This window comes from Mastigoproctus giganteus, chromosome 10 (assembly GCF_048544385.1).
Source record: "Mastigoproctus giganteus isolate SK-2022 chromosome 10, ASM4854438v1, whole genome shotgun sequence".
Taxonomy (NCBI): domain Eukaryota; kingdom Metazoa; phylum Arthropoda; class Arachnida; order Uropygi; family Thelyphonidae; genus Mastigoproctus; species Mastigoproctus giganteus.
This window is the reverse complement of record NC_143584.1, coordinates 151,001,119-151,028,792: the sequence shown is the minus strand read 5'-3', so window position 1 is coordinate 151,028,792 and position 27,674 is coordinate 151,001,119. Positions and strand designations below refer to the sequence as shown.

General features: G+C 35.1%; 1 protein-coding gene across 1 annotated transcript in view; it reads left to right on the top strand.

Moving 5' to 3' along the window:
• The window catches only part of LOC150079381 (uncharacterized), a 195,909-nt gene that overhangs the window by 137,621 nt on the left and 30,614 nt on the right, over positions 1 to 27,674 (top strand). Inside the window, exons 11-12 of the mRNA XM_090383046.1 lie at positions 554 to 717; positions 11,796 to 12,256. Of these exons, the coding sequence (XP_090239172.1) occupies positions 554 to 717; positions 11,796 to 12,256 (625 nt within the window). The remainder of the gene's footprint in view (positions 1 to 553; positions 718 to 11,795; positions 12,257 to 27,674) is intronic.

The window sequence follows — 27,674 nt, the reverse complement described above, 5'->3', positions numbered from 1 at the left end:
GCGAATAAGTTCTGGGATCGCAAGTGGCTTGGGAGTTTGCGGATCTGTTCCACAGTGAACATTAATAGAGGAATGCGGATCCATCCCCTCTTTGAGGCTACTATCCTCAGAAGGGATGAACGGTTCCACATGACCCACTCTCGAGCCACTTCCGATTCCATAACACAAGAGAACGGAACACGTGGGAATGAAACACGTGATGAGTACCGTGAACCTGCTGGTATTTAAAGACGCACCGCAGAACAAAGAAAATACCGCTGAAGAAGAAGGCAGGAGCCTTTGAAAGCTATGGTTTTATCGCTTATATTTTAATGTATTTTATTGTTCTTAACCCAGTATATTTTAATGTATATTTTATATGTATATTTCATATATTTTAGTTGTAAAGTTAAATATAATTTATTGTAAATACAGGCAAATATTATTTATTATAAATACGTAGTTATCAAGATTCCAGTTTTCGTTTTCTTTGTGTTTTATTTCTACATAAGGTTGGTGAAAAACATTTAAAACTACAATACTAAAGTGCTTATTATTATTATTTATACCGTAGTTATTTTCCATTTCCACACTGCCATCATCAAGTCCTCCATCCTCCTCAGAAGCCTACGAGAGTTCTGAAGGACTAGATATAAATGAGAGCCCTGTCTTTCCCTTACTTGTTGGTTGCCAAGATCAACTTGATATAATACTGCCTCATTTAACTTCATCAGTATGGTAAGTTGTAATTCATTATCGTCTTACATTTTAAATATGTGTATAAAGTTAATATAACCTTTGATAATAGCTACAGTGTTAAATGTAGATTGAAAAACAAGAATTTGTTTTTCAGAGAGAGAGAGAGGGGGGGGAGAGATAATCTTTATTGCCCTTAATTTCCATAAAGCCAGGGGTTTACAGCCTCCCAATACTCCGGAATACTCGAACAGTTATTTACAAAATGAAAAGATATTTCAATACAAAGGAGAGAACTCCTCACGAGAGTTAGGTCTGATCAAGCTGGCAGAACATCAAGATAAGAGCACAAGGTCAATCAGACAGAAGCAGATGCAAGGTACTGATTAGTCCTGCCAGTCATAATTTTTTTCTGGTGTGTCTGGTCAATGGCAAATTTGTTCAGGTCAGCATCAAGTGCCTTGGTTTGCTTGAGCATCTGCTGAGGGAGGAAACTCTCTGAGAAATAGAGTCGTGCTGAACGTGGGTAGAGCTTGGGATTGGCCCTAAGGGCAGCATGGGGAATCCTCCAGCCACAGGTATCCCAGAATGAAAGTGTTGCAGTTATGCCTGTTGTCATCTTGACTGTTGCTAGGAGGTGTTGGTCGTCGATTAAGGTGGGAAGCCATGGAATCCCGAGAGAGTTGGCAAGCTTACTGGTTAATCTCATGTTACATTTGGTGTCTACTGGTTAATCTGATGTTTAATATTGTATACAGAATTACATAAATTCCAATATTATACCTAATGGGAATTTGGCAATATTTAGGTAACTTAGTAAACAATTACATTTTTTTTATATATATATATATATATATATTTAACATTGCACTGCATTGAAATTGAATAAATATTTTGGAAAGCACTAATAGAAGGCACATAAGTGAGGGTAAAGGGAAGGGTTTTTGCTTTCATAAAGGTGACTACAGTGGTCTCAGATAGTTTTTAAACTTTATACAGTGGGATCAACTAATTCGATGTTACCAACATTGAATTCTAAATGGGAAGCCTTCAGGGACTTAATTTTGGAAGCTAATATGGTTTTCATTCCAACTAAGAAATACTGTTCAAGGTTTAGGCTAAATGGATGTCAGATGAACTAATGAGGCTTGTGGCAGAGAAGAAAAATGTATGGGATGCATGTAAAGTATCAGGTGACACAGAAGCCTATGGCAGATATAAACTAGTCTGTAGGTCACAAAGGAGATTAGGCAGGCGAAGGCAGATTACGAGAACTCGTTGGCAAAGGATGCAAAGAGTTCTTTACTTATGTGAACTCTAGAAGGAAAGGGATGAATCAGATTGGACCACTTAACATAGATGGGTTGAGTATTGATGATCATGCTCGGGTAGCTGATAAACTAAATGAGTATTTTGCATCTACATTCATACATGAGGAGTTATTCAATGAGGGGAGTGCCAGAAGTTCATCAAACTCAGGGGCTCTTCATCTGGTGAGTATGGGCTTGGCATACCCAGGGTTCTGAGCTGGATATCATCGTTCTTCTCTTTTTTTAGTGATTCCCTTCTCTTCTACTCTCTCTCTCTCTCTCTCTCTCTCTCTCTCTCTCTCTCTCTCTCTCTCTCTCTCTCTCTCTCTCTCTCTCTCTCTTTCTCTCTCTCTCTCTCAGGGTAATTCAGAAATTTTTTTTTTTTTTTTTGTCTGGTGCAGCATAAGCCTCAGGCTTCCTTGCACTATATGGCTATTAATAATAATAAACTCTAACAGAGCTAAGTGATTTTGTAATAACTGAGAGCATAAAGTGGAGGAGAAATTGTTAAGGTTTAAACATAAGGAAGGCACCTGGGGTGGACGGGATCTATCCAGTTTTTTATTTTATTTTTTTTTTTTGGTAGTTGTTGGCGCATAGGCTTCTGTGGCCATAATGCACTTCCCAAGGTTTTTGCAGTACTTTGATCCAAGCCCGAGGCGGGAATCGAACCCGTGACCTTTGGGTTGCCAGGCAGGCACTTTACCCACCCGGCTAGCCCAGTCGGCTCTATCCAGTTATATTAAATGAGGCAGCAAAGGAAGTAAGCAAACCCTTAGCCGTAATTATGAAAGCTTCCTTGGACTCAGGGGAGTTTCCCATGGACTGGAGGTGTGCAAATGTATCACCAATTCACAGAAGGGGGTTCAAAAGATGACACAAGTAACTATAGACCTATTGGTTTAACTTCTGTTCTGGAGAAAATAATGGAATCACTGGTTAAAGAAGTATTGCAGGATCATCTAGACAAGACTGCAGTGATAGTTAAGACACAGCATGGGTTTGTTAAAGGGAGGTCTTGTCTGACCAATTTGATTGGATACTATGATGTGGTTACAAAGGAACTGAATGCCAAAAATAATTTTGATATGTGTGTTGTTAGAAGAATTTTGAAAAGTATCTCGATGCTAAGAAGGCTTCAGGTCATAATGATATTTCTCCATTTGTTCATATCCAGCCAGTTCCTAAAAATGGTGATAAAAAAATCCTCCCCTTTCAGTTATAGTCCCATTGTATTTACCTATACTCTTTTTAAAGTAATAGAGAAATGTGTCAGTTGGCAACTCTTACACTGTCTCAAAACCATCCATCTGATCAACGATCACAAGTATGGATTCTGTTCGTTTTTATCTATCACTGGCATCTTGGTTTGTGTTACTTACTTTCAAACAAATTCAATGGAAAAGCTTGGTTTAACTGAAACATTTGCTTTTGACATTTTCAAGGCTTTTTATTGTGTTTGGCATAAAGACTATAAACAAGCTTCCATCTCAGTTTTATGCTCTTTGAAATTGGATAACCAGTTTTCTTTCTATCTGCTCAGTGTGATTAATGGTTAGAAGACATAGATGACTCTCCCTTTTAACTTCTCAACTAATATTGGTATTCCTCGGGGTTCTGTGCGTTTGCCCATTCTTTTCCTCTTGTATATTAATGACATTCTCTTCCACTGACTAGAAATTCTATCCATAGTTTTACTAATGATAGCACACTACATTCCAAATTCCAGTTTGAGAAACCTTGCCCTACACCAGGGGTGGCCAACCTATGGCACATGCGCCAAACATGGCACTCTGGAAGATTACAAGTGGCACATTTCATCATAAAATTTCTCAAGTACCCAAAACACATATTGTCGATTCTTTGGTTCTATTTCCTTTCATTTCAGGTTCTTTCGCATATGGCTTAAGACACTCACCACCTTCTTTCCACTTACATGCACATAAACGTGTTAATTCCCTCAATTTAGCAAAAGAAATAAATTAAATAGTCTCCAAAAAAATGCATTTCTGAATTTTGACCGTAAGTGATCTATGGCTATAAAAATATATTGAGCACATAGTTGTCCATTCTTTTGTATGGCCGTTGCTTCCGGCTCCCGACTCTATGCACAACTGGGGAAATAAATGCAATATGTGACTTTTTCAGGGGACTGAGAATATACAAATAGATCCTTTGTCGGAAGTCTTTCGAGTTAAAAGGAAACAATGAAATGATAAATTTGAGGTATTTTCATCTACGAGAAATTTCCATCAATTGCAATTTGCCAACTCAAGAAATAGTAGGGGGGAGCTATGCCCTCCCCTGGTCGTGCCTGCTCATCAGTTCTTCGAAATTTTTCGACAGTTTACAATTGATATTCTGTGTGATACGATGTACTTTCAACATTTATACTTCTAGAGTTTTGTACTTTTCTGTTTTTTTTTTTTTTTTTTCTTTTATTTATTCCTTCTATCCACCACAGTGCAAAAGAAAATGAGCCAAATAAAAGCAGAAAGTGATATTAAACGTGAATTTAATGAACAGTGGGAAAATGAGTTGTTATTTATAGCAAGTTCATCAGTAAAACCGTTTTACATTATTTGTGAAAGTACTATTTCACATAATAAAAGACATGATCTTAATAGACACTATAAATCAAAGCATCAGACTAACATAGAAGGAAAAATGAAGCTTGTTCTTGGGTCTGAGCTACGAAAAGAATATGTGACTAAGAAAAAGGAAGAAATCAGAAGAAGACAAAATATATTTGCTAAAGTAAGTTGTGAAGACTTGGCGTGATAGAAGCGTCCTATGAAATTGTTTTAGTATTGGCGAAAAAAAAAAAAGAAACCTTTTTCTGACGGAGAAGAAATTGTTAAGCCTTGTCTCCAAATATTTGCACGCCATCTTGGTAATAAAGGTATTGAAAGGAAAGCAGATGAAATTGCTATATCAAGGCAGACAGTTACAAGACGTATCGAAGAACTCTCTTAGGATGTATCTCAGCAACTGGAAGATCTTGTCCATTCTTGTACTTTCTTTTCCCTAGCTTTGGATGAACCAACGGACATATGTGGTGTAGCCCAGTTAAGCATTTTTATAAGAGGAATTGATGATAATTTTAATGTCTTTGAAGAACTTGCCAGTCTGGAGTCATTGCATGGTAAAATACAAAATAGAGGATCAGACATATTTGAAAAAGTAAAATCATGCCTAGAAAATCTAAAATTGGATTATAGTTAACTCATCAGTGTGTGTACTGACAGAGTGCCATCAATGATAGGTAAAGCCAATGGCACTACAACTTTTCTTGAAAATTTTTTAAATCGTCCTGTACTAAAATATCACTGCATTATACACCAAGAGGCACTGTGTGGAAAAACTTTAAATGTGCAGCATGTTATGGTACCGGTTGTGAAATTTGTGAATAAAATTAGAGCAAGAGCATTAAACAGACGAGAATTCAGAGAATATTGTGAGTTGTTAGATTTGGAATATGGTGAACTTGTCCTTCATTGTGAGGTGTGCTGGCTTTCTGGAGGACAGGTTCTGAGTAGATTTTGGAAATTGAAAAATGCTGTTTATAATTTTTTAGAACAGGAAAAATGAACTACCTGATGAAAGAACCTTATTATTAGATAACAACTGGCTATTTGATTTGGCATTTTTAGTTGATGTTACTAGTCATCTCAATGATCTAAATTCAAAACTACAAGGCATGAATAAATTATTTCCTAGCTTAGTAAATAGCATCAGTTCATTTAAAATGAAATTAAAACTGTTCATCTCTCAGTTAGAAAATCAGGATTTAAGTCAATTTCCACACTTGAAAGAGCAGAATGAATGTGCTGTGGATGATAGCAATTGGACCAAATATCTTGAAAAAATCAAGTTATTGCAAGTGTCATTTGAAAGTCGTTTTCATGATTTGGCTAAAGAAGAAAACTACATGCTCGCATTTATAAACCCATTTTTACGTAGTGAACAAAACATAATTGAGATGCCTAGTAATATAGAAATGGAACTTATTGATTTAAAAACAAATTCATTGTTAAAAATGAAATTTGATGAGCTTTTTTCAGATCAAAATGCTTCTGACATGATTAATTTCTGGCGTTCATTACCTTGTGAACATTTCCTAGAACTAAGAAAATTTGCAAAAAATTATATGTCGTTTTGGAACGACATACAGATGTGAACAAGCATTTTCATCCATGAAATTGATCAAAAGCAAAACGAGGTTGCGAATGACTGATTCAAATTTGAAGAATTCTCTGCTGCTCTCAGTAACAAATTTAACACCAAACATTGAATGACTGGCGAAATCCAAACAGGCTGAAAAGTCTCATTAATGGTAAGTAATGTTTATGTGCTGTAATAGAAATTGCTTTACATACAATAATTAAATCATTTAAAAATGTTAATTATGTTCATAAACATACTTTTATTAAAAAGGTTATTAAGGATATGCCTGGACTCCTAGCGAGCAGAGAGAACAGACAACTCCAAGTTCCAACCTGATCTCGCTCTCAGTGCTCCATCTCGCTCAGAACTCTCTCTTTCTCTCTCTCTCTCATCACATCCAACAGCTGTGGTACAGAGCTATCTTCACCAAACGAGACTCTCCGGCAGCTGTAGCACCATCAGCGGGTTCCACGACAGCGGTCGCCCTCTCGTCCAAGAGATCATCTCTCACTATTGTCGATTGGTGCTCCAATAAACATATGTCTTTTGAACTGGCGTACATTATTTAATTTAGTTGCGTGTTTGAGTTATTCTTTTTCCTCCCCTAAGCGAAGCAGATCCTACCCCTATCCCTATTTTCCAAACCCAACCATGAACTTAAGAAAGTAGAAAAGGTGCTTGAGTTGTATGGCGCATCTGAACTCGTATGTGAAAAAATTGGCGCATGGTATGTAAAAGGTTGGCCACCACTGCTCTACACTAACAGCTTCAACTCCTCAAATATCCACCATCATTTCTTTAAGTGCTCATCTTCAGGCAGTTCTCCAATGGACTGAAGAAAACTTAACTTCAATTCTAAAACTCAGTCCTGTCTTATTTCTTGCAAAAAAGAGTCCACTGCTCCTATGCTCATCTTCGATGATGCTCAGATTTCTAGACAAGATCATTTAGCTCTCTTGGGATTTCTCTAACTTTTAATTTCTCCTATCATAAGCATATTGCAGATATTATTTCCTCTGAACAGCTACAAACTGCAGAAATCTCAAGTATGCTCTCCCATGGAATATTATTCACATATCTGTGGTGGTTCCCCCAAAATACCTATCTTAGGCACCTATACTTGAAGAGGGTGGTCAGGTTAATTAACAACTATCCTCTTAGACTTCTCTCCACTCTGTTACATAAACATCCAGTATTTTTCCATTGACAATAATCTTATGAATTGGCATCTGAAACTGCACTGCTATCTTCTAAACCAGACATGTGCCTGCAACTAGGGACAGAGAAGAAAAAATGGATTGGTTAGCACCCATTCATTCATTGTTCAACTCCAAACTCACTAAATTAACTTTTCCTTCTTTCTCATTTACCTCTTTTACTCTGTTTTTGGAATAACCTTGATGTATTTTTCAATGTTAACAAGTATTGTTTGTCCTTTCAGCCTTCAACCAATATATAGTACTGAAGTACTGCAGGTTCCTATGCCTTTTGTGATTAGAGTTATCATAAAGAATAAATAATTAAAAAGTAGTGAAGCTCTCATTTTCTCCCTCCCATCATGCCTGAGCAAAATTCCAGATGCTTTCAAATCTCAGCTCTAACTACAATAATATCACATTTTGTGCCCTTAAAAGATAATTGTTCTAGAGTAGCACTTACTTTTCCCATGGCAAACAGAACTTACACTAAAAAGGATACATGGAAACATATCCTTTTTGCATAACATATTTCCAATTTCTCTGACAATAGTCACTTTTTGTGGGACCTACACTTTCTGCCCTCGGTGATCCCACCATGCTGTCCTGATGCATTAGAGCAGGGGTTGGCAACCTTTTTTGAGTTAAGAGCCATTTTTGATCTAATTAAATAAAAGAGAGAATCCGAAAAGCCTCTGCTCAAGCTGGAGGAGGGGGGGAGTTTTTTAAAAAATGTTTTCGAATATGAACTATATTAAAAATAAATCAAGAAACCATCTGAACAATGTGAGTCTCTCAACATTGGGCAAGTATGCCATAATTTTCATCTTTAAACATCCACTGAGAGACTTGCATTGTTCAGATGGTTTCTTGATTTATTTTTAATATAGTTCATGTTCGAAAATATTTGCCCACAGAAATATGTCAAACAAAACACTTGAGAGAAGTCCAAACACATATTTTCAAGATTTATATATGTGTCCGGTAAGCTACTCCATGCATTGAACACAATTTGGTCTTGCTTTTTCAACTCGTCTATCACTATCCATTTGTGTAGAATTGCAAGGGTAGCCTTTTGCCTCTCCAAATCCTCAATTTCACTTTTAAGGCATTTTAGTCTTGCACTCCACATGTCCTTGATTTTTAAGTCCTCTAACTCCATTTCATATTGTGCTTCATGTGGGCTAAAAGTTAAAGAGCTGCAGGTTGCCGACCCCTGCATTAGAGTATGCCCTAGCATTGTGTCGAGCAGCTGAGTACTTGATGGATCTCCTGTTTTAATTCCTTTGAAGGAATCAACCCCTTTCTTCAAGCACCCAAATGAGCACATCAGAACACTGAATTTCTATTTAATTTCCTCACTTATTTTAATGTTTTTAATTTCATTAATTTTGACAAACTGATTCAAAAAATGTACCCTTTTCCCAAAAGGAAATTTAGCAATTGTAATTTTAACTTGCTTATTTTAATTAACTTGAAATAAATTAAACCCAATGGACTTTTTAAATTTATTTCACAAATGGTGAGTTTTGAGTAAAAAATGCATTTGCTATTAAAATGTTTAGTTAATTCTATTTTTGCTAAACAAATTCCTTCTCCAACTAGGGCATGCTAATAAAAATTTCTCCTCATAAGCCCTGCTGAGGCCTTCTTGTTTGGAGACACAAGACTTGCATCATATAATCCCTCCTATTGTATCTGGATAAGAGTTGCAGACAGAGTACTATTCTTATCTATCTTGTGGTATTTTTCCCAGCTTGGCCTTGTATTTTGTGACAAGTCCCCCATTCATTTTTGCTCTGTGCCATTAGTTCCCACATGGTTAACCATATACACTTTAGCACCCTTAAAAACTAACTGGTTAGTAACTTATTTACTTAGAAAAATTATGGGAATCTTGTACCACAGGTTATGCTGAAGGACAAAATATCATGTAAAACAAAATATTTAGTGTAGAAACTTGTCCTGTCCCATCAATTTTTGTCAAACAAAAGAAGACAATTTTTGATAAGAAAATTGCATATTTCACATACAGTGTGAATGTGGGATATGCAATTTAAGGACAGACTAAAGTTATTTATATTGGCATATGTTATTATTATATGGAACCATTCATTTTCTAAGTATTTTCTATTCATGATTCAGTCACCTGGGACATTATGGTGGTTTTGTTACTTATCACTCATTTGGAGAGGTCTGGGTTCAAATGCCATAAGAGGCTAAAAGACTTCTTCATTTAAGGCTGTATTTAGCTAATTAATCATGGGAGTGAGGTTTTTCTCTGTATGTTTTTCCATATTTTTGATGTGAAAACATCTTTTGCGGCACCTACAACATTTTCAGACTGAAGCAAAACCAATTAGTAATTAAATTTTCATATGGAAATGACACAAATTACGTCACTTCCATTTCTTAGTATGAATGATGCTAACTCAGTCACTAATGTTGATTCAATAGAGTAAGTAGTGGATGTGAGAATAAAACGTTACATCATTCATACTAAGAGATGGAAATGACATCACTTACTAAATGACACTAATGAGGCTAACTCAGTCACTAACGTTGATTTGGTAGAGTAAGTAGCTAGTAGTAATATTATGCAAGGATAAAAGCTTTCCCCACTTAACCCGGGCCGGGCCGAAGTCTAGACAGTCCAATCAGAGTCTGAATTTGTTTTTCAAATTCGTTATCCATACCTGAACTGATTTTTATCCTGGCCCAACTGAAACTTTTTATATAAATAAAATCACTAGCATTAGTTTCTGAAATTTCATAATAAAAAAACATTAACTGTCAGATTCAAAATTTAATATTAATAATTATATAACAATAATAATTATCCAAAATAATTATAAATGTTAATTATTAACAAAAAAGAAAATGTAATAAATTTTCAATTTAACATACTTAATATAATTCCAAAATGTATATCGATATCCACCTTTACCAGCCACCTCTTTACACACTTTTTATTGCAAATTGTTGTGCAGAAATAAAATAGTCAACACTGTTGCTACTTGCAACGCACTTGCACTGCTGGCAGTTTATTTCCATGAAAGAGTAAAAATTCAGTAAATTTTGGAGATGCCGAAGTGTGCTTTATTGGCCAATTAAAAGTGTCACCAGACAAATAATACACATTTTTTCTAAAATACCTTTAAAAATTTAAATATATAAAAAATATATATGTAAGGAATAGCCCGAAATGTTTGAAATAATTCATTTAGATTATTTGAACCCGACCCGAGTCTGAACATCGTTCATGTTACGAGGACCAGGCCCTCACTAATGCAGTCACTAACGGGTCCATCAAGACCTCTAGTATATAGTATATGGTTAGTAGTTATAGCATATAGTAGTAGTAGTTAACTATGAACAGGAGTATGTAGTAGTATATGGTTAGTAGTTATACTCATAAAACTAGTAGTGTATAGTTTTTACTTGTTAGTAATAACTACTAGCATTAACTAACAGCAAATAGGAGGAGTATTTGCTGCATCATTAACAGTAGTTAGTTCTAATAATAGTTAATATTTTATCTATTGTTGTTGGAAGAGTTGGTAGTAATAGCAGCCAACTGTTATTACTATTAACAAATCTCCCAGCATTAGACTTCTTGCTCCAAATTTGGAGTAAGAAGTCAAAGAACTTCATTAACACTGTGGCATTGTTATCCATAAATTGGCTGTCACTTTCAGGATAAAGAGTAGGGTATTGCCATTTGACCTTCCACTGGTAAGTAGCGGGCTCACACCCGCTACTTACTCTACCAAATCAACGTTAGTGACTGCTGCATTAGCGTCATTTAGGAAGTGACATAATTTGCAAATTTGATTTCAGAGAGAGAGAAGCTTTTTGAGATGAAGTTCCTCTTCATCAGCTGATGAAGAGGCACTTCGTCTCAAAAGCTTCTATATATTTTAATGCTTTTATTATATTATATTTTAACACTTATCTCTGTTTTATCTTATGTATATATCATTTATTTATTTTAATAAATTTATTTTAACTAGTTAGTCGGTCATTGCAAGAAACTTGGATGATAGCAACCCGACGTGCAAGGCCTGTTTTCTAATAATTTGTGTCATTTCCATTCCATATTTTTGTAAAAGATGCTTTCACGTAAAATATTTTTTGTGCGTACACACTGGCTTTTTTTTTTTTAACAATAACATTCATAGTGGCCCATGAATATACACTTGTACAGTCATAATATATAATAAATGATGTGAATCAGATTGCCATTAGCACAGTATAACCTTGTTAATTGAGACACCAAAAATTCCCAAGAACAAGAAGTCATGATTGGTACTTAGAATGTGTATGATTGATATTTAATGATGTGTATTATCTAGGATTTAGTTAGTAAATTGTTAGTCTTAGTAATATATTGCATTAATTTTAGATTATAAAATCTAAAAGTTTTTATATGCTTTGTTTTTATTAGGATGAGAGGATTGGGGCAACTTGTGCGTGCCCGGAACATCAATACAATTGGTGATATTAGTGCCCTTACACCTAGTAAAATTCATGCTCTTCCAATCAAGTCACCAAAAGTTCAGACAGTTAAAAAAATATTACAGGATTATTTTCACAAATGTCTGGAAAATAGAGATGGAGAAATTTCAAGAGCTTTACCATTAAATAAAAGAACCTTATGTGTTCAAAACTCTGTAGAAGAAACAGAGAATTCTGAAGGGATGTTTTCTCAAGATGCAGAATGCATCCTAAAAGCAGAAATGCAAAGTGAAAATGATGCATGTGAAGAGGACAATAAAAAATCACTGTTTAATTCATTATGTGGGGAAAATATTTTAAAAGAAAATCATGAACACAAGGAACAAAGTGAAGACCCTCAAATTGTGAATTGCATATCAAACCTGTCAGGTTTGAATGATACTGCTGATGGTAAGTCACTTAGTTTCAAACTAAAATAAATTAGAATTTTTACCATGCCTGTAATATTTCAGCTGTAACTGTTATCACCAAAAATAGTTTTGAAATTTGCACATTAAATACAGTCGTATAATGATACAATAACTGACTAACTCTCTTAATTGTTATAAAAGCCAATGCTCAGTTTAACTTTGCACCAGAGCTTTGTCACCCTAGCATCATAATTAATTGGTAAACAGTATCTGCCGTAAATATATTATAAGGGCATTTTATGAGTAATCCAGGTGAATAAATTTAAAAAATGTAACTGAAAAGCATTATTAGCATTAGCATTAATAGTGGAAAATTATGCAAGAAAGCAAGCTTATACAGCATCAGCCAAAAAAAAAAAAAATCCCATTTCACCTATCCATCCTTCCCAACAGTTTATCTAATTCTTCCTTGAATTTATTGAAACTACTCACTTCCATAACAACAGATGGAAGCTTGTTTCAGAAATCAACCACTCATTGGCTGAAGGCAAACTTCTGCACATCTATTCTGCAACCATCCTTCCTCAATTTGAATTTATGCCCCCTCATGTGTACAGTCTGAGCAAGAGAAAGATCCCATCAGCATTGAGCTTGCTCAATCCATTAAAAGTCTTAAACACCTGTTATTTGTTAAGTTAGCATTAGCATTAGTAGAGGCATTTGATGCAAGAAAGCAAGCTTATGCAGCATCAGCCAAAAAAAAAAAAAAAAAAAAAAAAAACATAAATAAATTGTTTTTTTTTTTTAAATTATGTTTGTGATTATATTTTTGGTGACCTCAAACAGATCACCTCATAGTCTCTAGATGCTGCAATTTGCAGAACTGAACTGATGCCTTTCTTGGTAAGAGTGTCCTTTTGTTCCCCTCACCAATCTTGTTGCCCTTCTAGACCTATGAAATACTCAAGATATGGCCTGACCATTGCCTTATACCATGGGATATTCATTAATTATGCTAGCATAATTAATGAATGGCTAAATGATGAAAATAATTGGATTTCTGGTGCATCTGACAAAAAAAAAAAATTAATTAAATAAAAATATTAATTCCAATCAGTTTTCAATGAGGAACTGTTAAAACGCCACACATGACTTAGAATAATTTGTTACATTTCAAGCTTCCACGTGCACTTGTCAGTTTCCTAACCAAGGATCAATATACACTGATGCTTTCTTCTTTCATAGCAGTGTCTAATGTAGGTTCTCACACTGAAATTAGCAATTGTAGTGGCAAATGATGCAAAGATGCAAGCTTATGACACTCATCCATCCATTCCCTCCAATAATTTGTCTAATTGTTCCATAAATTTATTCAAACTACCTACTTCCATAACATCAGATGGAAGTTTGTTCCAACAATAACGGCGCCTCCGTAGCCAGGTGGGAAGGAGCAGCAGTGCGTAGCACACGCTTCTTGATTAGTCCGGGGTTCGAGCCCGTCACCACCAAATACGGAGGATGCGGAAAGGTCAAGAGAATGACCACCGCATATTCCCGGAGCAATATGGCCTTAGTTGCTAATGCTCCTAAAAAACCAAATAACAATCCAACAATAAGTAATTTCTAATATATACAAAAAATATCTGATACCTTCAAAGATCTCTAAAATGGAATTACTGAAGTTACTGGGAAGATTAGAATAACTCTATTGCAGCAAATAATAGAGAATTTCAAACAAGGACTGCAAGAATATTTAAATTACAATGCATGCCATTTGGAAATTGCTACTTTTAATAAATATAACATGTAAATCAAATGCCACTGATTAATGAACATAATCAATTACCTTCTCTGGGCAATTAATAAATTGATAATATTTATTAAAGTAGGTATACATGTACTGTATACCAACTTTAATAATCTAAATCATCTAAATATATGATGTTAAAATTATCTGCACCCAGCTCCTATGAATCAGGGTTTCCACATTTTAAAATCCAAAGGGGAGGACAATAATAATTAGCATTAGCATTAGTAGAGGCATTTGATGCAAGAAAGCAAGCTTATGCAGCATCAGCCAAAAAAAAAAAAAAAAAAAACCCACATCCACTTCACCCCTCTGTTCGTTCAAAATACCTGTCCAGCTGAGCCTTAAACTTATTTAGAAGAGAACACAAAAGTGCATAGATAAATATGATTGTATTTATTTGAAGATTAAGGTTTTTACAGATAAAAAAAAATAATACTAATAATAATGATCAGGGGCTGCATCTTGCTCCTTCCTTCTGGGGCTTGGAAAGGCTGAGGTATGGTCTAAGGATCATACTCAGTCCTTTTAAGCCTTAAGTAGGAGAGTAGTGCTTTGTCAGTAGTACTATAGCCATTAGGACATACTCTTGTGTTCTTTTTCTTAACTAGTAAAAGGTTTGGAAAGTTATGAGTGGCCAAAGCCCAGCAGTTTGTCATGTGGCAGTAGTAGGGGTACTGAGTAGCATAGAAGTCACCATTAAACAATTATTATAGAATATAGAGCTGACCTCTGTGCTAATTTCTTAGAAAGCTGGGTATATTTTGCTGTGGTACGTGCATTAAGGCAAAGCAGCGTGACTGAATTTTGTGTGACGCATTGGAAAAAGTGGCTGGGAGGTGACAGCTTGTCCAGCAAACTTGTGGACTGAATGCAATTAATGGGGAATCAGCATTCAAGAGGTTTTGTTTTGTTTTGTTCTTCTGCAGGAAATGTTATCTTGGATTTCTCTAATGTTAAAGGCATCATTTTATCAAAGGCATCAAATAACAGTTGTTATTTGCATTCACATGAGATATGTAATTCTGAGATAAAGGCCAGAATTGAAGAAAAATATTTTATACTGAAGATAATTCTAGACTGTATATGGGGGCACAAGGAGCACTAGTGACCATTGGAAATACATCACTTAAACATAGAGCTTATAGCCCAGATCCTAACTTATGCAATTTTTGGGTGGTCCTGACTTTAAAATGTGAACTAAGAGGACACAAATGTGATAGCAGTGAAAAAGCCACTACTACATTGAAAAGCATGTAAAAAATTGGTCTGTACATGTATTCAAGAAGTGGATAAAAAATTGCAAGAAGTGAATTACTGTGTCAATAAAGGAAAATGATTTTAATGCTCTGGACAATTCTGATTCACATACCTTGTATGTTAAATGCCATTAATACTCTAAAAGATGTTTCAGAGCATTTTCATTTGTTTGTAAAGTTGAGCTATGTGGACTTCAAATTGTTTTTTTAATAAGTATGTGACAAACTGCAGCAACTAATTGCATGTGTGCATATACCAAAACATTTTGCTTTTTCTCTTTCTTCCTCCTAGCATCCAAAATACTCAGCAATGAAAGAATAAGCTTCATTATTAAGTAAATGGTGAAATACAGTATATTTATTTGTTCATTTTATGAAAATTTATCAGTGTAATAATTACAAAATTTATCTTTTGTATATGTTAAATTATTTAAAGTAATTATGATAAATATCTTAAATTACATAATGATAAAACCTATTTTATTTGCAGTACTTTTTATTTTTATTTTTATTTTATTAATAGCAAGATACACAACAGGTAACCATTAACAGTGTATCTGAAGTGCATCTGACTTGCCTTCAGTTTGTTTAAATATGAAGAATGCATTTCTTAAGCACCTAAAATATTTTTAAAAAAATAAAAAGAATTAAATCAAAATCTCCAAAAGAATGTATATGCAATTTTGGTTTGTCAGTAAAAGCTGAAGGACAGTTTTGAAACTGTGACTAAATTTCAAGATTGAATTGCAAGTTTTTGATAAAAACATTCAATCTTCAGCTAGTGTTACAGTAAAGAGGTGTTTCACAATGTGGTCATAATATGTATTATCCAGCAGTTTCCAATGACAGTGTTGTAGCACTTTAGTGGGTTGTGAACATGGCCTTAGTGTGTTGTGAAAATTTCCAAAATCGTTAAAATCTATCTATTGTCCTCCCTGGTAGCTTGGTCAGCATGATACACCACTATCTGTTGCTCATTTGGAGAGATTTGAGTTTGATTCCTGTTGGCACCTAGAGGAATTTATAAAGTCCTTTGCAATTGAGTGTAGTTTGTCAATCTTAACCAGTGGGAACAGTTTCCTACATGAAACTATTCCATTATATTCCAGGTTTTTCAGTCTATACATGCATTCCAGCCTATATCTACAGACAAAATATATATGGATATGTGTGGCTATAGTATCTATTAAGCATTAACTAAAGCAGCATATTTTTGCAAACAAACAGTTAATGTTTCAGCACTAGTGGCCATTGCCCAGCATGCCAGCTGACTATTATATATGTAGTTATTTTATTTAGTTTGTTCACATACTGCAAAATAAACATGTAGGTTTTGTTTGTGTGTATGTATTTATTGTAATTTTTATAGTAAAGAAAATATACTAATTAAAGGTTTTTATAATAACTTTAACTGATAAAAGAAAAAACAATATTGATAACTTATAAAACATTAAAAAAACAATTAAGTTGTGAGAATGATAAAAATAATGGAAATAACAGAATATAGACATTGAAGTGTGTTATTCTCATTTTGTGAAACTTCAAAATTTTCTAGTCAGTCTATGGCCCCATTAAATTACAATGACATTTTTCAATAAAGAATGGTAACTTATCTAAAATTGTTAATTAACCCCAGAATAGTATGCCTCTTAAAATTTTATGACACAGGAGTGGTCTCCAGTTTAAACAAACTTAACATACTGTAAAATTAGCGCGTATATTCTCATATTTCATTGTTTCTTATGCAGTGGCATGATCATATTTTGTTAATAACTATTATTTTCTTTCCAGTTAATGGTGTATTGTCAGTTTTATGTATTGACAGTATTGCAGTATGTTGGAAAGTGTGCCTTTTCCTCATTAAGACTATGGGCATGGTCACCACTTACTATGAACATTGCATGAAGTTAATATGTGGGTGGTATTGAGCAAACTGCTACCTTTAGAGTGATAATGATGTAAAATATGTACATGTTTGCCATCTTTAATATTATTCATAAATAAAATTATTCATTCCCCTAAATAGTTCCCCCCTCCCCAGCTTTTGTTTTTGACAGGGTCATAAATAGATTTGAAGAAAAAGCAGTCCAAAAGATTTTAAAATTTGCAACACTTTCTGACAGAGCTCAGTTAAACAGTTGTGTTATTCGAATATAACACCTCAGCAAAAGAAGTCTTGTAGTGCAAAGAGTTTTTCATTTTGCCGGCTCAGTTGATGGTCAATATTAATTAGGGATCAAAGCCAAAAAAATGTAATTCATATTTCTAATAACATAATTATTAGATACATTCAAGGACTTTCATCCAATATTGAACGACAGATATTTTCCCATATTGTTGATCAGAAAATTCTTGAATTACAGATAGATAAGTCTATTGATGTCAGTGGTAAAGTACAGCTCCTGACTTTTATTACATTTGTTTTGTGTGGAAAAGGTAGTAAGCTAAGTTTTCTGTTGCATGAAATTGCCAAAAACAAAACTGGTTATGATGTTCTTAATGTAATGAACAATTATTTGGAAAAATTGGCTTTATCTTGGAAATTCTGTGTCAGTATTTTCACTGACAGAGCTCCTCCAGTGACAGGTAGAGCTTTTAGCTTAATATTTTGTTTTTATGTACAGGTAGTTCTCGACTTTACGAGTTAATTCGTTCCTAGTGCATGCTTGTAAAGTGAAAACTCGTAAAACAGGAATTAAATCCCATAGAGATAATGTTAAAAATAGAAGTTATGTTCTCAACAATGAAATTAGTTAGCTAATTAGTTTATGTTTAAACAATGATTGATTTATCCAAAGAAATTAAAATGTAGCCTGTAAAATCAAGCAAATTATAATAATAAAGAAATTATTTATGACTTACAAATTTTAAAGAATGTTTATTCTTCATCATCGACTAAATGCAAACTTGTTGATCACTTATTATTGGCTCAGTAGTCATTGGTTTGTTGCACAAGGAGGAGTCGTCTTCAGTAATTCTTTAAAAGGGGTGTTTGTTTCCAAGATCTTCTCTTTTCTTTATAAATTTCAATAGCATGCATAAGCATTTTTTAATCGAACGCACAAATTGCAACTAGCATGATTTGTGCAGAGTAACAAGTTTACGAAGCTGAAAAAAAAAAAAGGAATGAAGAGAAGATTCTGAAAATTTGTTTGTTTTTTATATGATTGAAGATTTCAGTATAGGGGGAAACGCATTTCACCATAATAACACAAAAAAACCACACAATTCCAGCTATCGGTATTTTCACAAATGCAATAAAATTGAGTTTACTACCCATTTATAATTACTTGCAGTAATTATAAATGGACTTAAAGATTTAAATTGGGAGGATACAAGGACTAATAAACTAACAGTAGCCACTGGCAGAGGTGAAAGTGATTCTTGCACTGCTTCTATTGGAATGAGCAGCAGCCTGGAAAACAAGATGCAGGGTATTTCAGAGACTGCTGGGAGTCATTGCAGTACAAGTAACAGAAAAACCTGATAAACCGAAAATTGCAAATTGTTTTTATTGTTTTATGGTTGTGACCTCCAGAAATGTGCTTTAGAAAAATATCACAAAGCCGTTCAAAATTGATTCTTATAACAAAACATAATATTATGATAACAATGAAAGTGTAATGCATTTTAGTGATTTGAATTGGTAACTAATACAATGCACTATAAAAATGACCTTTTGGGGAGTTATATAGCGAAAATTTCAACTTCCGAGGTCGTGGAACAAATTACCAAAAACAATGTGTTATTGGGTTCACATTACAATATTTTCACGATACGATGGTGTCTCTGGAACAGATTAATCGTAAGGCTGGGTACACTGTATTGTATAGCTACGCGCGTGTTTTGAAAGGCAGTATCTATGAATGCTTAAAATTCGTTTTTGCAATTAATGTTCATATTTTCGATTTTGTTGATACTTGATACTTTGAAGAAAAAAAAAACTCATAAAGCGAGAACTGCCTATATTTAAAAATTACATAAAATGTATTAAATGAAAATAATGAAATACTTACAATGGTTTCAGAGGTATTCTCTTATAAAAATAGTTTGTTTTTAGAATTACCAAAATGAACATGTAATGTAATGTAATGTAAAAAACAAAGTATCATGAATGATATTGGTTTATTTTTTTTATTGAAAAAATAAAGTCAAAATCAAAGTGGATTTACTTTTACATATTTTCTGATAGCATTCTGCAGTAGGAAATATTTTTTTTGTTTTCTGTTTTGTCTCAAAATGTTACGGTTATTAATATTCTAAGCCTAGTTAAAATAATTGTAAAACTAATATACAGTCAAAATGTCTATAACAATTATGTCTGTATAATAAATGCATTCAGCTCATTAAAAGGTTTCCAACTCCTAGCCTAGTCTCACAGGGATAAAGACATACAGAGATAAAGCAGTTGAGAAGATTATTCATCCTTTAGTTTGTTCTTAGGAGCAGAGGCATCCTTAGACTCAGATAAAATACATTTGAAATGTAAAAATCTCTCCCGTATGCAGAAGGGGAAGAGGAGATGTTGAATACGCAAGGGATCTGAGTGCAGTGCTCTCCCCCGAAAATTTTGCCAGCCAGGTGGCATTATGAAGTAGCCGGATGGGGAAGTGTAATGCTTCACAATATTATAAAATTTTCTGTTATTTACAAATGTGACTTAAGTGATCCAGAGCAAAAATTAATTGCATAGTTTAACATTATATGCTCCTGTTGCATTGACCTCAATTGCATAGCATGTTCAAATTAATATTGATCGAGAGCAGTGAGCAGTATCATACGATACCATGACAATCACTTAAATATTTTAGCCAGGCGGTGTGCCCATTCGATAGGTCTTGGGGAGAACAGTGGGGTGTGATGTTGGAAAATACTCATATAGGGCTAAGTTAGACTTTGGTGGGGAGAGGAATCTGATGAAGGATGAAGTGCAGGGCTGCCTTGATTAGTAATATTATAAAAATGATAACGTGGTTTTGTTAAGGGAAAATCAAAATCTTGCCTGATCAATCTAGTAAAGTATTCTAATGTAGTCACTTAGGAATAACCGATGATTTACTTTGAATTTAGAAAGGCTTTTGATAGTCTCACATAGAACAACTTGTGCATAAGTTGAAGAAGTATATTGGGGTTGGGGAGGAGTGGTTAAGTTGCTGGAGTGGAAAAAGGAATGATTTAACCAGTAGGAGAAAGTGTGGTTATAAATGAAAAATGCTCCAAGAGGACTAGATGCTGTTGAAGACAATAGCATTGTTGTGTGACAGTAATTAAACCTAATGATAGCTGTTTGAGCTCTAATAGTAACTATATACTAGAAGTAGTATCATCTTTAGACCTTATTTGGACTCTTTGATCTGGGTAATACATTTCTAATTAGAAAATATCTTCTTTAACTGGCTTTTATCTGAACGATTTTGTATATATACATGACAGGGTTACCATGTATATATTGGCAGCGACTGCTTAATACAATAAATGAAAAAATAATAATTGATAAACACGAATGGGATTTTTTAGGGTTCTGTGTTAGATCAGTCCATTATTTCTAATTTTTCAAATAATAAACTATTACAAATGTTATGTCAAAATTGCTGATGATGAGTGGGCAGGACTGTTAACCATTGGAACCAGGGAATGCTGTTACAGCGAGACTTCCTTAACATTTTGCAATGTTAATATTAAGAATTTGCAGATAAAGGAACCACTAGGTGGCAGTGATCACAGTGTGCTGATGTGGGATTTACATAAAGATATAATTACATCAAGGGTAAAGGAAAGGGTTTTTGCTTCCATAAAGATGACTACAGTGGTCTCAGACAGTTTTTAAATTCTGTACAGTGGGACCAAGTGGGAAGCATTCAAGGAATTAATCATGGAAGCTACTAGACGTTTCATACCTATTAAGAAATATTGGTCAAGGTTTAGACCTAAATGGTTGTCAAATGAACTAATGAGACTCGTGGCAGAGAAGAAAAAAGCATGGGATGCATATAAATTATCAGGTGACACAGAAGCCTATGGCAGATATAAGCTAGTCAATAATCAAGTCACAAAGGAGATTAGGCAAGCGAAGGCAGATTACGAGAAATCTTTGGCAAAGGGTGCTAAGAAAAACAGCAAGGATTTCTTTACTTATATAAACTAAAAGGAAGGGGATAAATCAGATTGGTCCACCTGATATCGATGGTTCAACTGTTGATGATCCTGCTCAGATAGCAAACAAACTGAATGAGTATTTTGCATCTACATTCACACGAGGAGTTATTAAAGAAGGAAAATGCCCGAAGGTTATCAAATTGTAGCAGGGTGCTTAACGATTTTTTAATAACTGAAAGCAAAGTGGAGGAGAAATTGTTGAAGTTAAACATAAGAAAGGCACCTGGGGTGGATGGGATCTATCCAGTTATATTTAAGGAGGCAGCAAAGGAACTAAGCAAACCCTTAACCATAATTATGGGAGCATCCTTGGACTCTGGGGAGGTCCCCATGGACTGGAGATATGCCAGTGTATCTCCAATTCACAAAGGGGGATCGAAGGATGACATGAGAGTAATTACAGACCAGTTAGTTTGTTTGTTTTGTATATTTATCAATGATAATGATGAAGGTATATCAGGCTTAGAGTCGAAGTTTGCAGGTGTTCCTCTGGGGGTTGACTGCTACCCAGTAATGCAGTACTTGCAGTTGTCAATGTAAAGACTCAGTTGGCCACTTCTCAGCCCATTGAAGTGGCAACTGAAGTTTTAACATTGACAAATGCAAAGTACTGCATATGGGTAGAAGTAACCCCAGAGGAACATGCAAACTGTGTGGCGCCTCCGTGGGCAGGAGCAGCAGTGCGTTGCACACGATTCTTGATTAGACCGGGGTTCGAGCCCCTGACCACCAAATACGGAGGGTGCGGAAAGGTCAGGGAATGACCACCGCATATCCCCGGAGCAATATGGCCTTAGTTGCTAATGCTCCTAAAAACCAAATAACAACAACAACAGCAAACTGTGTGGTACTACACTTAGGGTGGTAGAAAATGAAAAAGACCTGGGTGTAATTGTGCAGTCAGATATGAAGTTTTCTGAGCAATGCAGACATGCTGCAAGAGCAGATCATGGGGGTTTTGTCAATGATATACAGGAATTTTGTTAGCAGCGAAAAGGAGGTGATTATTCCTTTGTATAAGGCAATGGTCAGGCCACAACTTGAGTACTGTATACAGGTCTGGAGGCCTCATTTTAAGAAGGATTTAGAGCTGTTGGAACAAGTACAGAGAAGGGCAATGAGATTAGTGAATGAAACAAAGGGTTGCTCTTATGAAGAAAGGCTTAAGTTTTGCAAATTACAGTGTCTGGAGACTAGGCACCTGCGAGGTGATCTGATTGAGGTGTATAAAGCCTTGAATGGTTTGAGCATGCTGAATGCTGATGGGATTGTTCCTCTTGCTCAGAATAATCACTTGAGAGGGCATAAATTGAAATTGAGGAAAGACAGATGTAGGATGGATGTGTGGAAGTTTGCCTTTAGCCAGCGGGTAGTTGGTTGATGGAACAGACTTCCATCCTTTGTAGCTTAAATAGCTTTGATAGCTTAAATAGCCAATTATAAAATTTATTTTCTTGCTGTGCTATAAAACAAATTTTGTAATTATTGTATTGCTATCTATTTATACTTCATGTAAACAATCTGAAAACTAAACTGTTTATATTTAATAGTTAGTTAACAGCAGGTGGCAGTTGCTTTTCTCTATTTAAGAAATCAGTTTATCTTATACTCAGTGTTAGAAGTGAAGTATTTGGATGTCATGCCAACAACCTATAACAGCCTTTCTGATGAAGAAACAGAAATTGTTACAGTTTGCTGATACAGAATTCGAATAAACTAAGGATTTTTTGGTGATAATTATCATGGGATAATTATCTTTTCTGAAGAACGGACAGTTAAAATTCTATTTTTCCAAGTTGTAGTAGCAGCAAGAGATTTTTATAAATATTTTTGGTAGCAGAGATCAGAAGATCATAATCTCACTGTATAAGGTAATTGTAAAACTACTTGGATGAGTTTCATGAAAAAGTCCAAAGGTGGATTACCCATATGAGGAAAGACTTTGAAAATTTGGGCTACAGAGCCTGGCAACAAGGTACTTCAGAGGGTAGAGGGCACATGATTGGCTTTTATAAGGCTTTTGAGAAGGGTAGTCAAGTGGGGGAATTTTCTGTTATAAACGATTCCAGTACTAGGGGCCATAAATTCAAATTAAGGTAAGGGGAGTTTAGACTGGACTGTAGAAAGTTTTCTTTTTGCCAGCAAGTAATTACTGGAATATGTTACCTATGCGAGCAAGGAAAGACATGGTTGTTATATATATATATATACAGTGAAACTTCCCTTTAACGGACAGCCATGGGGAACGAAAATGTGTCCATTAGAGAGAAGTGTCCTCTAACAAGAAGTCTGAGGGAGAAAAAAAAAAAGAAAGAAAGAAAAATCGTTAAACGTTTAATGTAAAATTAAATTAAAATATATACAGATTTTGAACAATATTTTTGTAAATAATATACAATTACATACACAAGAGATAAAGAAAAATCGTTAAACGTTTAATGTAAAATTAAATTAAATTATATACAGATTTTGCACAATATTTTTGTAAATAATATACATACAATTGTGCTATGCATATTATAACTTTATCTTAAGAAAAATACATACAGTAATCACTTATTTTCTTCTGCACCTTCTTCTGGCTGATAATTTTGTGTTCAACATTTGTTTGGAGTGAAGAAACCATCGAAAGTCCTTCAGTATCTTCTTCATCGGCGAGAAACATTTTTAAACGATTGATTTGTATGAGCGCTTCTTCTATTTTCATCGGTGGTTCGTCGTTAATATGTTCTTCGACACAATGACCTCCTTCCATTTCTTCATCCTCATGAGGAACTTCTTAAAAAATATCGATGATAATGTCGTTGATATCTACAGCATCTTCTTCTGTAGTGAGGTTCGAATCTATATCTTTGTAGCCAAGGTCACTTGTAGCTGAAATATCGTACATTATCAATAGATGTTGAAGTTCTTGTTCTTCTTGGTGCTCCACATTGCTGTTCACAACTCCAATTTTTCCGTTTGAGAAGCCAGACTTTCCAAAGCAGTTCACAACAGTTTTGTTTTCTAATTGCGTTTACTGAAGAGGAAATCCATTGAATCGCATCTAGGATGCTGATTTTCTTTGCAAGGTCACTCACACATGTTACATCGTTCATGTTTGCAATGAGATGTCTTAAAACACGTTTTCTGTAGTGAAGTTTAAATTTTTTTATTATCCCTTGATCCAAGGGCTGACACTCTGCAGATGTGTTTGGTGGTAGAAAAACGATTTGAATGTTGGACAATTCAATGTACGGGTGAGATGCAGCATTATCCATGAAAAGAATAATTTTTATGTTTCGACGAATCATGTTTTGGTTAAAGTGACTTATCCATTCGCTCATGATATCTCGTGTCATCCACGCTTTTTTATTAGACTTCCAGTCAACATTCAAAAGATTCAACTTTATGCACTTGAATCAATGAGGATTTTGTGGTTTTCCTATAACAAGAGGTTGTTCAAAGTCTCCCAGCATATTTGTAAACAATAGTACAGTCAATCGTTCCTTAGAAATTTTTCCACCCTGGCACTTTTCGTTTTTTAGACTCATTGTTTTTTCAGGAAGAGCTTTAAAAAACAACCCTGTTTCGTCACAGTTGTAAATATCCTTAGCTTCAAAATCACGACATAAATCTTCCAATTTGACGGTCCACTGTGTTAGAACCCCAGTATCAACAGATCCACCTTCACCACTTATGGTTTTCCAATAAATTTTATGCCGAGTTTTGAACTTGTCTAGCCATCCCACAGAAGCTTTGAACTCATTTACTCCCCTTTTCCCTAATAATAGGCCCATTAATGGGAATTTTTTTAGCACGTTCACGACAAAACCACTCATATGTAATTTGAAGCACTCATACTCATTGTCAATTTGAAGTCCAACAGTTTTCGGGAATGATTTTTGAACCTGATCATTTCCGTGTTGCCAAAATTGTTTGAGCAGTTCATTTTTTTTTTTCTTTTGGATGTCGCTTACCTGCGTCTTCCCGATTTTGAATTTTGTAGCGAGATTGCGAACACTTTTTTTTGCCGATCATACGCATTAATGAGTTCGACTCATTTTTAAAGTTAAATGTTTACGAGAAGGCATTGTGCACTTCACACGACACTGAACAAAACTGAAAAGATGAAAGGCCGACCATATCCCCCCCCCCTGCACACACCAAATTCATCAGAAGTTTTACACGTGCCTTAAAATTCTTGAAAAAGGGTTTAGAACGACAACGTAAGCCTTGATAAAATTCAGAGAATCGGAAATAGAAAATAAACACACGATTGAGGCAATACGTGGAAGAAACATTCCTAGAAAAAGGGCCATGAGCTCGCCCGCTGTCCGTTATGGGGAGATCAAATTAAGTGCTAATCTAAACGAAACAGTGCAGATTGCCTGTCCGCATCCGTTACAGAGAATGTCCGCTAGACAGAAGCTGCAAACACATTAAAACCAATAGAGGTGAGTTGGGGAATTTGAAAATGTCCGTTGTAGAGAGGTGTCCGTTAGAAGTTTCACTGTATATATATTTTTTTTTTTTTTTATTGTTTATTTATTTATTCATTTTTTGGCTGGTGCAGAAAATGCCAGTGACTTCCTTGTATTATATGTAGGGTGACCAGATTAAAAATTTGATCTCAGGGTACTCGTTCTTATATTTGGGATATTCATTTCTCATTTTGGGATTTTTTTTTTTTAATGAAAACCCCAAACACGAAAGGTATCAAAACCTATAGTACTTAGTACCGTGCATGGGTTGAAGGAGAAGTATGGAGGGAAGGGGATGCCAGAAACTTTGCCCTAGAGACTAAACATGGGTTTCACCACTTCAAGCCTCCAATAAGCAAAGTGGTGGTATTTCACCGGTTGATGAAAGTCATCTACCACCTTCAGGTATGAAGTTAACAGCAGCAGTCCAGATGGGCTGGTAGAGCAACTCATGTGGTCTTGTCAATGAAATACAGGAATTGTGTTAGAGAGATGAGGAGCTGATTATCCCTTTGTATAAGGCAATGGTCAGGCCACACTTTGAGGACTGTATACAGATCTGGAGGCCTCATTTTTAGGAAGGATATAGAGCTGCTGAAAGGAGTACAGAAAGGGGAAACAATATTGGAAGGGAACAAGTGGTTGCTCTTACTAAGATCTGCAAATTACAGTGTCTGGAGACTAGGCACCTGCGAGGTGATCTGATTGAAGTGTATAAATGGATAGATTGAGATGGATACATGAAATTTATGAGTTTGTGGGTAGTATATGGATGGCCATTGCACAAAACAGAAGGAACTGGAAAGTTGCTGGAGAGACCTTCATCCTATAGTGGATTGAAAATGGCTGATGATGATGATGAATCCCAGATTAATGTACCAACTGTGTTACACTACACACAGATGATGGAAAATGAAAAAGACCTGGAAGGGGGAGAATTGTGCAGTCATGTATGAAGTTCTTTGAAGAGCGCAGACAGCTCAATGGGGCCTTGTCAAGGAAAAACAGGAATTTTACTAGCAGGTGATTATTCCACCGTAGAAGGCAACAATCAGGCTGCATCTTGAGTACTACATTCAGGTCAGGAGGCTTTAATATAGGAAGGACGTAAAACTCCTGGAACAAGTTCAGAGAAGTGAAGCGAGACTGGTGAAGGAAATAAAAGGGTACTGTTACCAAGAAAGACATCACTTCTGCAACCTGCATCATCTGGAGGTTAGGCACCTGTGAAGTTATCTGATTGAGGGGATTGATCAAGCTGAATGCTGATGGAATACTTTTTCTTGCTCAGACTATGCACATGAGGAAGCATAAAGTCAAACTGAGGTTGCAGAAAAGTTGTGCAGAACTTTGTCCTTAGCCAGCAGGTGGTTGATTGCTGGAACAAACTTCCATCTGACATGGAAGTGGACACCTTAAATAAATGAAAGGAGGAATTAGACAAACTATTGGCGGGCATCAATATGTGACACGGGAAGGGGTTAACCACCCCACCCCCTCGTGCAATGCTATATAAGTTTGCTTTCTTGCATCATCTGCCACTAATACAAGTAATACAGAACCATGTAGAGAACAATCTGATTGGCACCTATGACAGAGGTAACAAAGGAACTGGATGAAAAAAACTATTTTGACATTACATACTTAGATTTTGGAAAACTTTTGATACTGTTGCATATAAAAGGCTGCTTTACAAACCGGAGCAGTGAACATTAAGGGAAATGTTACTTTACTCTATAGAAGGATTGTTGAGTGAGAGAAACAGAGTTGTTA